The sequence below is a fragment of the Rhodamnia argentea genome, chromosome 2, assembly GCF_020921035.1.
Source record: "Rhodamnia argentea isolate NSW1041297 chromosome 2, ASM2092103v1, whole genome shotgun sequence".
Classification (NCBI taxonomy): Eukaryota; Viridiplantae; Streptophyta; class Magnoliopsida; order Myrtales; family Myrtaceae; genus Rhodamnia; species Rhodamnia argentea.
This window is the reverse complement of record NC_063151.1, coordinates 4,405,916-4,416,966: the sequence shown is the minus strand read 5'-3', so window position 1 is coordinate 4,416,966 and position 11,051 is coordinate 4,405,916. Positions and strand designations below refer to the sequence as shown.

At 41.6% G+C, this 11,051-nt stretch overlaps 2 protein-coding genes across 4 annotated transcripts; both read right to left on the bottom strand.

Moving 5' to 3' along the window:
- On the bottom strand, positions 1–4,243 carry LOC115748921 (heterogeneous nuclear ribonucleoprotein 1-like). 3 transcript variants are annotated; one of them, XM_030685579.2, is made up of 5 exons: positions 3,927–4,243; positions 3,660–3,794; positions 3,223–3,449; positions 1,822–2,944; positions 1–571 (listed from the first exon to the last, which is right to left on the bottom strand). In XM_030685579.2, exons 3-5 carry the CDS (start codon positions 3,442–3,444, stop codon positions 567–569), a joined length of 1,350 nt encoding a protein of 449 aa, XP_030541439.1. In that variant the 5' UTR covers positions 3,445–3,449; positions 3,660–3,794; positions 3,927–4,243; the 3' UTR covers positions 1–566. The 3 variants fall into 3 exon arrangements, with proteins under 3 accessions (XP_030541439.1, XP_048130293.1, XP_030541436.1); XM_048274336.1 differs by having other exon boundaries at positions 1–611; positions 3,223–3,444; positions 3,927–4,241; XM_030685576.2 differs by having other exon boundaries at positions 1–611; positions 3,927–4,239.
- Positions 4,244–8,018: 3,775 nt separating this feature from the next.
- On the bottom strand, positions 8,019–10,127 carry LOC115748959 (putative inactive receptor-like protein kinase At1g64210). The gene is made up of 2 exons (XM_030685624.2): positions 8,926–10,127; positions 8,019–8,803 (listed from the first exon to the last, which is right to left on the bottom strand). Exons 1-2 carry the CDS (start codon positions 10,079–10,081, stop codon positions 8,148–8,150), a joined length of 1,812 nt encoding a protein of 603 aa, XP_030541484.1. The 5' UTR covers positions 10,082–10,127; the 3' UTR covers positions 8,019–8,147.
- Between the last annotated feature and the right edge of the window lie 924 nt (positions 10,128–11,051).

The window sequence follows — 11,051 nt, the reverse complement described above, 5'->3', positions numbered from 1 at the left end:
TTGGAAAACCAATCTAAGTGTACTTCTTTTCATTAATAGACAGTTAGAAGACCGAATTGTATCGAATAGCTTATTTAATGGGGATCGTAGGGGTGCCCCTCATTGTTCCACACTAGCAAATCAAACCAGGCCTCACATACAATCTATCACAGGGAAAACATACTCCTGAAGAAAAATTAGAGCAGGTAATTACCAGCTAATTGCTTGGTATCACCAAAAAAAAAAAAAAAAAAAAGTGAAAGAAAGATCCAACTTGGTATTTTTATCCTCTATAACTGGTTTGTCTCCCAAGAGACGCACTGATTTCTAATCCGAACCAATCTTCTTGAGTATAAGTTCTGCAATTTGATTTACCTCTCAATGAGTTGCTGAAGAAGGGATTTGAGGCCTAATGTAGGGGCAAAAATCAGTTATTAGACCTTCAAAAAAATCCCTTATAATACTCTCTCTGGACATGTAAGCTTGAAATTGTACTCCACTCGACTATAAGTTCGACATCCTTGTAAGCTGAGATATGAACATCCTGGAGGATGAAATGCAACCTTTGGCCTTATCTTCGCCTAAGACTACCCTGTGAATTTGCAAAAAAAGAGTCTCCTAAGCAGCAATTCCTGAGGCATGAATTAAAACAAGATAAGCTTTTGTCAAGAAATTAACCAATCTGATTACGTTATAAAGGTATGCAGATAAATAGAATGTCCATAAAGAAACTGTTAAGAAGAAGGTTCAGAGAGAAAGAAAACTAATATCAATCGTGTCTTATTTGATGCTTTAAAGACGATACATTTCTGCATATGGTGGTTAAAAATGACATTCAAATAGTGTCTATCGCTTCAAAATCAATTTACAGTTACAAAGAAATGCAAGACTAATCATTGGAAAAAGGACCAGTAGAAAGGATCTCAGTCCACATATTTGTAGGACTTTTTAGTTAGTTACCTTAGCAGATGTTCCAGATATTGCTGTGATTTTATAAGAAAACATGGTCTGGCCACTCTTTAATAGTACACTTGCTAGTCATGCAAATCTTGACCTAACGATCTCATGGGGTTAGAGAAGAGGGGAAAATTCTAAGAAGAAAGTGCTGGGCCTATTGCAGTTACCAGCAAATTAAATCCATATCCAGTGTAGGTAGGCTTAGCAAAAAGAAGAGATCCCATTTTGAGCCATTGTGATGAGACTTACTTCATCTTGTAGCCGTGCTCAATCTGAACTGCTTTTGGAATTACAAAGCATGGAAAACACAAATCAAGTCCAGCAATTAGGATATCTTGATGAATGTTCTCTCATTTAGATCATCGGAGAAGATCAAATTTGAAACCTGGGACTCATCATGTTTCTAGAAAACCCAAAGAAAATTAAACTAGAAAGGAAGCACTCAAATAACTGACACCTAATAGGCTACAAGTTTATAATGTGATACTGGAAGCTGGCTTTTCTGCCGAGAAGTTTTTTTTAGCATTACTTTAGTCTGAACCCTAAAAGTTGCTTTTGGAAAATTCTTCTCCATTGGCAGATATGAAGTTTGGCGAGTGATTCCAGATACTAATGGAGGGTTACTGTGTGAGTTGAAAAGTGTTACTCTGTGATGTAAGCTACTGCCTAGAAGGATCATGAAAGGTAATCTCAAATGCAGCATGTCCCAGTTGCACATCACGTCCATTCTGTCTTAAACAAGCACGTATTAACTCCTAATAACAAGAAAACCTCGTTCAACGTTAAACCAAAATTCACTTACTTCATGTTGGTAATGCATTGTCTGAGTTCTAGTACTTCATACGGTAAGCTGACCAAACAAATATTATCCAGCGAAAACTGTACCTCTATTAGGCTGTCTACTCGTGTTGCCATAACTTCCATACCCTTCCGAACTTTTAGCTGTAATATCTGAAGCCAGATTGGTAATACCAAAACCAAAGGACTCAGAACCATCTAGCTCAGGATTGGCAGATCTCCAAGTTGAGCTGCTATAATACATGTCCCTATAGCTCTCCTCGAAACTGCCAGTCGAGGCAGCGAATGATGACGCCGAGGCCCTACTGTTGCTGTTGTTTCTTATGTTTCCATCTCCTTCCAACCCATAACTTTCATTTCCATTCCCATGACTGAAATTCCGGCCTTGAGCTGAGAAACAAGAGGGGTCCCAGTCGGCTCCTGGCTGCCCAAATGAGACTCCATAGCTTCCGCTTCCACGGCCTAAGGGAGTACCCAAATTTATTGGGTTAAAGGCACTAGTTAAGCCACTATTTCCCCATACAGCGCGACTTCTGGGACTTAAAACTGAACCACTTATTTGACCATCTGTATTATTGCCAATGGGATTATCAAACCTGCTTACATTGCCAATGTAGTATGGCCTAAACGTCTGCCCATATCCTGAGCCATTGCCAAGGTTGGAACCACCGCCTAAACTTGGGTTTACGACAGGGTCCAGACTCATGCTGATTCCACGAGCTGAACTACCAAATGGTGGAAACCCTCCTCGAGCTGTGACAATAGGATTGAACCTATTCAAAGAATACCCTTGAGCATATCCATTAAGTAGGTCATTGACCCTGTTCACGCCATAATTATATCCCATCAAAGGGCTCCGGGCAGGCCCCGGAGAGAGCTCTTTGGGAACCGCCCTCTTGACCTCGACCATTTTCCCATTTAAATCGTGGAAGGTGCGGTACAGAACCCGTTCCACTGCATCCTCCGAATCATAAGTGATGAAACCAAAACCTCTGGGTCTTTGGGTATTGTGGTCATACATGACTACAACATCAATAATATTACCGAACTGTTCAAAGTACTTCTTGAAGTCACACTCCGTGATTGTAGATGGTAAACCACCTACAAAGACTTTTTTGGTACGTCCAGGACTCGGAGATACATTAATGCTGGCTGAACTCCTATTAAGAAGTTGCTGATCCTCCCTAGGAACAGCTTTCTTTGCTTCAACCTGAGATCAAGAATTTAAAAGCCAAGCTGCTCGTCAGATTTCCATTTTCTTTGCCCTGCAAACTTGGGCTGCACTTCGACCAAAAAAAAAAAAAACTTGGGCTGCACACACAATGCTGTAAAATTTGGTCTAAATAACTACATAGGGAGGAGGAAAAGATGCATGCCCTCTAAATTCACAGACCCGATCCAAGAATTTCAAGTGTATAGGAGCCTGATTAGCAGAATTTTGATCCCATTCCACAATGTACATAGACTCAAGTGCTTTGATCAACTTACCGAGCGACCGTCAATCAAGTGCTTATCCCTGGTCACCCTTTCAGCAACAGCGGGATCCGCAAAGACCACGAAACCGAATCCACGAGCTCGGCCTGTTGCACGATCTCTCATGATCATAGCCTCCACCACCTCGCCATAGCTCCCAAAGTATTCTTTAAGGCGTTCTTCATCCGTGTCCCACGAAATCCCACCAATGAAGAGCTTCCCAAGATCTGACTCCATCTTTTCTAATGATCAAGCATTGCATATCACCTCATCAATCAACAATCTCGCTCGCAAAATGGGATAATTCAACAAGAGAACATTCATCCTCAACCCTTTACCCCAGTAAATTCCATAATTCAGTGCGATGAACTAGACAACCTGTGCACATGTCTATTGGCAAAATTAGACTGGCAGATTCAACTGCAGAAAATGGCAATCAAACAAAGACTTACCTGAGAAATTCTAAAAGTTTTCAGACAGAATCAGATTGGTTGCTCCAGTTGGGGGTGGGAAGTGGATGGATGGACCTTGAATTCAGTGTTGGAGCCTCAGATCTTCATCCACAACAACAAGACAATAGAAGATTCCTGCTAAAACCAAAGACGTGAAATTCAAAGATGGAATTCGGATGGATCAAGAAACCCAGCAGAACTCAATAGAGACAGGCTTTATATGAACATGGAGATTGAGTGGGCAAGAAGATAAATGAGTGAATTTACCATTGTGGGTGGACCCAGATGACAAATTGGGCAAGAAACTAAGATCTAAACAAGATGACACACAGTAATGAAAACAGAGGAAGAGCTCATTTTCTCTCTCTCTCTCCCCCCTCTGTGACGATGTTCCTTCCTTTTATCTTTCTTGGTTATTCCACTCTCTCCTCCCTTGAATATAAAAATGCAATTTTTTTGTTTCGCACAGCGAGAGAGACAGACAGAGAGAGGGAGAGAGGGAGAGAGAGAGAGAGAGAGCTGGCAATCTTCTGGCGCAAGAACATTCGGAGGATACTTAAGAGAGATGAGAAATGGCTGACGATGCTTACGTTTATTGCTTATTTTAACATAAAATACTGGCATTTGAAAAAAAAATAAAAAATAAAAATCAAGCGACTGAGAAATACATGGCGAAATAAATTGGATGGCGCGATAAAATTAGACAAATTAGGCAAATTTCTCCCAGAAATTTGGAAGAAAATTGGATTCCACGAAAATTCACCGCATCTATCCATCCTAGTATCGATCTTTCAGACATGACGATAGTGCATGGACGTTATCGAAAAGGACACCTCTTCTGCTAACATGCTTTTCATTTAGCTTAGCTGTATCGAGGTGGCGAACTATTCTGGACTTAGAACACCTGCTTTTTCTTGATTTATGACCAAAAGAAACTCTGCTCTGAGAATTATGTCTGAAAGATTTTAAAATGGGAAGAATTGTAATGGTCCAATCTAGTGGCAAGCACGTAATAACTCCAGCACAATGATGTTTGCTTTTAGCCTTTCTGAGTGGCGAACCTGAAGGAGGAACAAAACATCAGCTCTATCCTCAATGATGCAGCTCGAGATAGGCGATCCACCTCATATTTTTGGATTTTTCTTTTGCCACTTCCAAAATGCAATTTTTTCGTCATGGGATCGAGAGTTTTGATTCGTTAACGATAATTACATCATCGGATGATAAAAGGGTTATCCTCATTTTTTGCATAGACTCTTGAACCGACCATGTGGAATATAACCGATCGTGCCAGAATAACGAGCAACAATCAATGAAGGGCAATAATAGAACGCGGACTAAATCTCAAATCTGCAGCAGATGCTTCGTTATCACCATAATTGATGCAGATTACTGGAACTCAGGAAGGATTAGCTGTTACATGGGCAAGAAGGAAGAGAATCATCACCCAACCAACCCAAAAAAAAAAAAAAATGAATTAATTAGTATTTTAACAACACATACATATATATTATAAATCGGGCTTGGTTATTCGAAATGGGTTGGTAATTAGTCATCATGGATGCGTTGCAACAGCTACATTGTTGCCAATAGACGGCTACCGGAACCAATCTCCACATAAGAGTGAAAGTTGACAACTGTGGCATCTAATTAATTAACATTTCGTAGCCATGGCCTAAGTCTCTAGGACAAATAATTGTTGGAGGACAACGTTATTTTCATATTGCTAAGACAGGGGCCACTTGCGAACCTTGAGAGAAACCAAAGTCCCAACCTATAAAGCATAGAAATTGGCTTCATCGACGTGGGAGATAGGAACAGCAAAAATGGAATTTGCTAACTCGAATTTTCCTTTTTTTTTTGTTTTTTGTTTTTTGGGCAACTCAGTTGGTGCAAGAGAGCGAACAATCTTGATTTATTTAGGGCTATTTGGCCTTGCTTTCTCCAACAATGAATTGTTAAATTTTTGTTGTGAAAATTGACTAGGGATGGCTTGGATCTAGGTCTTCTCAGCTAGCCATGAGGTGTCTTTTCATATATTATATTACGAGAGGGCATCATGTAGATGCGTATGTGCATGTGAGAAAAGGAAATATGACACTTTTTTTTTGTAAATTTTCATGTAAGGATACGCGTGTTGAATGTTATAAAACTAGTCACGAAAGTGCAATTGAATCCTAAAAGCTTTCAAAAAGTGCAATCAAGTCTTAAAATTTGTCAAATTGATGAAATAAAGTCATTTCCTTGATTACACTTTCTAATAGTTTTACGATTCGATTGCACTTTTGTGATAAGTTTTAGGACTTGATTGCACCTTTTGAAACTTTTAAGATTTGATTCCACTCTTATAACAAGTTTTTAGGACTTGATTTCATTTTTTGAAAATTTTAGGACTCATAGTCGAGGTGCGTGTAAACTAGCTTGGATACCTCGATTATAAAAAAAAAAAAAAATTACACTTTCGTGATGAATTTTATGACTTCCAACGCATTTATCCCTTTCATATAAGGATCCTTTCTTGCCGTTGGACACTAAAACAAGAAAAGAAAAGAAAAGGCCAGAACATTAGCAAATATTAACGAAAAAGACAGCAGTTTTGTTCCAAAGAGGAGATCAAGAAAATGAAGAGGATGCATGTTGGTTGTTTGATTCCTCAAAGAGGTGGGTTGTCGCCTTTGCCATTATAGGAAGATCGTTAGCTGTTCACTTTCGTTTCGGATGCAAGTGACAAAGCCAAATTAATACGAAAGGAAGAAACTGGCAAGTGATGCTGATACATTCAAAAAAAGAAACTTGTGATTGAATTTTTTTTTTTTGCTGCATCAGCATCTAAGATGATTCCCAGATGTTGACTTCCCCAAGATTGGCAGATTATTAATTTGACTAAGAGACTTTTGCAGGCTAGAAAAGCTGAGAGCCCCAATAGAATTGGTTTGGCAGCACAGCATCTGATGAACCAGATTAAGAAACCTCATCTCATCTCTCCGGAGTTGGTCAGACTTCTATTGCAAGTGAACTGCGTGTCTTGTCTTGCAACATTATTGCTTTCTTTCGAGGATTTCTAAGATCTGAGAAATCACATCTTTGGTGGTTGGCCCAATAGATATTCCTCATCTCCTTGAGTTGACAATGAGACTCCATATTATTGAAATCCCCCCTCTCTCTCTCTCTCTCTCTCTCTTCATTTTAGTGCTAAAAACACAGAAGCTGCAATTCGTTTCTGTTCTCGCCTTAACTCAGCAGTGGCGGAGCATGTATTTGATAAGTTACACCGAGCATCAAGTGGCAGGGGGCGACGGACGGGCCTTCGCCCGCCCCCCTTAGGTCCAACATTACTTTCCCTCGGGTATTTGTTCAAATTTTGCCTAAGTGGCCATGGCAAGCTCCAAATTTTCCTCCAGTTGGGAACTATGATTTTGCTGTCATGTGGAGTAGGACACAAGTTGCCAGCCACAGGATAGGAATGAGTATGTTTGATCTGACTTGGTTGTTTGAGGATTGCAAGGGAGTTAGAACTTAGATCAGTCTAGGCCATGTGGGAAGGCTGTAGATAGGGTTGCTTCCTAGACAATGATGTCGTTTCTGCTAATGAAATTTCTGAGCACTGACGATGTACCTATCATTCATGAGAGAAGGCTTTCATACTTTAAATTTCTCTAAGACTTTAATTCGCTAGTACAGTATAACCGCATGTGATTTCCTCCACCGTTCTTCTCGCCATCTTGTCACCCGAACGTTTGTAGGTACATTGTAGAAGTCAATACACGATATTATCACATGTCAACTATCGAATCTATTAACATTTATTCTTGGTATTAGATGATCTAACCAACTGTGGGGATTGTCTTGTCGTCGACGTGCCTGAAACTTGTGCAAAACGACATCCTTTCCTGGAAGGCGAAGAGTATTATATTCTCTAACTTATTGATCATCGCAGCTTCGTATACCCTGATGACCAAATGCCCAAGCAGCTTCTGTGAAGGATGCAATTCACAGCACAGGCAAAACTCCAGTGATGCTATACTCCAAAACTCATACGCTGGTCATCATATTTCAGTTGGAAGCATAGTAGTAGGAATTAAAGTTTAAGTTATTCATGTGTCATCTGAAGTACATTCCAAAAATGCCAATGAAGCTCCAAAGCTTGAGCTTGTAACTTTATCTGTTATGCATCGAAGACTTGGGAAACTATGAAAAACATAATAGATTAACTACAAACAGCATACTCCTTAGTTCGAATCTGTTTTTAACTCTTTTGTTACCTGTGCGTGAAGGCATGCCTATGAACTAAAGTGCACTCACCAATACAGATGGTAAACAGACATGGACTAATGGGACCATAATTTGAAGTAGTCTACCGTATTGCTTAGACTTAACTAGCAAGAGATGCGTGGGCATGGGGAAATGCTTTTCTGCATGATGACATGCCTCTTCCTGTGAATCTGATGAAAACAGCGCGCGAAAATGGTGTGGAGCGGTGAGATCAATTCAGTAATTCGATCCCGGGGTATCCCAGGTCTCAGGTATGACAGAATGTAGGAAACAGCAATCTTGATAGTTAGACTCGGCGCAGCGCATTGGCGAATCCGAGACCAGATGATTTTGATCCGCTTTTATCACCTCCTCTATCTTCTCCATAACTTCTGTGATAGATGGTCTCTTGTCAGGAGCGTCGGCCACGCACTTCAGAGAAATGTTCAGCAATGGAAAAGCCCATTGCTTCGCGGCTTTGCTGACCTCCTTATCGAAGACTTCCCCAGTCCATTCCTCTCTAACCATGGACTTGACCCACTTTGGAAGGTTTACTCCGGTTTTCTTGACCAACTTGCCGGTTAGTAATTCAAGCATAATCACACCGAGGCTATATACATCTGCCTGCTCCGAGAAGCATTTTTCGGGCGCCATGTAGCCATTAGACCCAAGGACACAGGCTACCTTGGGGTCGATGAACTTCGAAACCCCGTATTCGCTTATGAGTGCCTCCATGGAGTCGCCTAACAAAATGTTTGAGAGCTTGAGATTACCATGAGGAATGATCTCCCTCTCCTTAGTCCTCTCATATATGAAACCCAACCCTCTCGCGATTCCACCGGCTATGTAGAGGCGTAGTTTCCATGGAAAATCCCTCTTACCCGCGATGTAATCTGCATGGAAAGCGAAAGAAGCGAATTATAAGCAGATAAAATGCTTTTGAAGTCTCTAGATCATGTACAAATAACTAGTGATGTCAGGTCTAGGCAGTGAGGTTACAAAATATAAAACTTGCCTTCACATAGATTGAGCAAGCTGCCATTACTCTGATATTTGTATATCAGAAGCTTGTCTTCGTTGGTTGAGTTGAACCCAACTAGAGGAAGAATATTGGGATGCTTCATGTTCCCAACTTGCCTCAGCGTGTTGCCAAACTCCTCGAATGACACCCGCAGCTTCTTCAATCTCTTGACAGCATAAGCGATGTTGTTCTTCAGCACAACCTTGTAGAGGCTGCTGCGGAACCTCTGGCTCTGGAGGTCCGCCGCCGCCTCGAGGAGGTCGTCGAGCTTAAATGCTTCATGCTCCTCGACGAAGAAGACGAGCTCCGATCGTCCTTCCTCGGGCTTGATTTCTTCGATCAGCGGATTCGGTGTGAGAACTTTGAGAGGGGAGGTGCTTAGCGCCTTCAGGATCGCCTTCTCTTCAGCTAATTTCGCCGCCTTCTTACCAACAAACCATGTTAGCAGGAAGAAAAACCCGACGCCGAATACCAACGGCAAGCACTGTCCCCACCGGTGGTACCATGGAGTATCATGACCACCGGATTCTGGGCTCTCAGCATTGGATAATTTCCTCGATTCAAGGAAATGTCTAGCAACATAGATCTGTTTATGATGCGAATCCAAACGTTTTTTCTCAGTAGGGATGAACTTTGGCCTGTTTGGTGCAGTCACTGAAAGGGAATTGTTGGATATGTCGACTGTGCTAAGGAGTTTCAGCTTTCTGAGAGCAGCTGGTACTCTTCCACTCAGAAGGTTGCTGCTCAGATTTAAAGTGATCAGACCAGTGCAGTTTTCGATCGAAGCCGGAATATTACCACGTATGAGATTATTAGCTAAGCTTAGGTATCGCAAGTTTGGCAATTCGCATAAAGGCTTTGCGTCTATTGTCCCTTTGAGACTCAAATGTTGAAGCCTAATTTCGGTGATCCTGCCATCTTCCAAGTCGCAACTCACGCCTTTCAAATTGGCTGAGCAAGGATACGGAAAGGGCACGGCCCGGGCAAATCCGGTGGCATTTTCGGGGTCGACTGCTCTAATGAAACCTAAGAAAGATTCGGTTTCCGATAACTCACCTTTCGTGATGGTTATGATCAACAGGAAAATGGCGACAATGCTTCTCGATTGCCGAGAAGCAAACCGAGACGCAAACACTCCAGAGCTCTGCATAACTGTGCAACTTAGTCTTTGGCTCGGTCACAACACGAGGAATATGCAGCAAGGAATGGTCTTTCTTCTCGGCAATTTAGAGAAAGAGAGAGAGAGACAGAAAAGTTATAACCATATCAGACAAGAATTGGAGCTTCATTATGTCTGTCACTCGGATAAATTCGCTCCCCTTTTCGCTATTTCCAAAGTTTTGTCCTGGAAATGTTCATCTCTTTGAGAGGACCAATGTGATAATAACTTCGTTAACACCTAAAAGATGCCAGTTACGGCGGAGCTGTTTCCATGAGACGTGGCAACCGTGATTCGGACCTATTTGTGTTGGTATTCACTTTAATCTGTGAAACCCGATCCTTCTGGTGGTGATCTCCATGAGCCTGAACAATCATGTACTACTTGTCTTGTTAGGAAGTTACCAGTTTGATTGTTTTGAGGTCAGATGACTTGGAAAGGTGGCAGCAACCAACGTATAAAACAAAACCATACAAGTCCAATGACAGCTCCCAAGGCCATTCATTTGTACTTAATTCACATTTTGCTCTCTTGCCCTTTGTTTCTACTGGTCCTCGGCTTCTGTATCGCTAACCGAAGTTCGGCGATTAACTGCCAAGAGTGTGGCATTGCGATCCACGAGGTGTGAGGACGGATGGTTCGATTGCAGAAGAAAGTGTCGAGCAACTATGAGGTCTCTTTTTAGTCCGAGAGCTGATGAGTACATGTAGGCGCGACGAGGTTTGTCGCGCACTGAAGTCTGATGACTGCATAGACAAGGATAAGCAAGAGAAACACTTGTAGTTGTAGGTAACTTCCAACGGGAGGCCGGCCTCTGGTTGAGGTTACAGTTATTAGTTCACGAAAGCTTTCTGACCTCCATACATCATATGACATGCTCCTTTGTTCCGGTTTGTGTTGTTGCTACATAGAACATTGTTATATCCTTTGTTTTATCATAAGCTGTGGTATATTAGTCTGC

Excerpts from the sequence above, each read along its gene's own strand:
- LOC115748921 (XM_048274336.1), bottom strand. The coding sequence starts at position 3,444 with ATGGAGTCAGATCTTGGGAAGCTCTTCATTGGTGGGATTTCGTGGGAC. Across the intron at positions 2,945-3,222 it reads ACTTGATTGACGGTCGCTCG|GTTGAAGCAAAGAAAGCTGT; the intron begins GTAAGTTGATCA and ends TCTTGATCTCAG.
- LOC115748959 (XM_030685624.2), bottom strand. The coding sequence starts at position 10,081 with ATGCAGAGCTCTGGAGTGTTTGCGTCTCGGTTTGCTTCTCGGCAATCG. Across the intron at positions 8,804-8,925 it reads CTTGCTCAATCTATGTGAAG|ATTACATCGCGGGTAAGAGG; the intron begins GCAAGTTTTATA and ends CTTTCCATGCAG.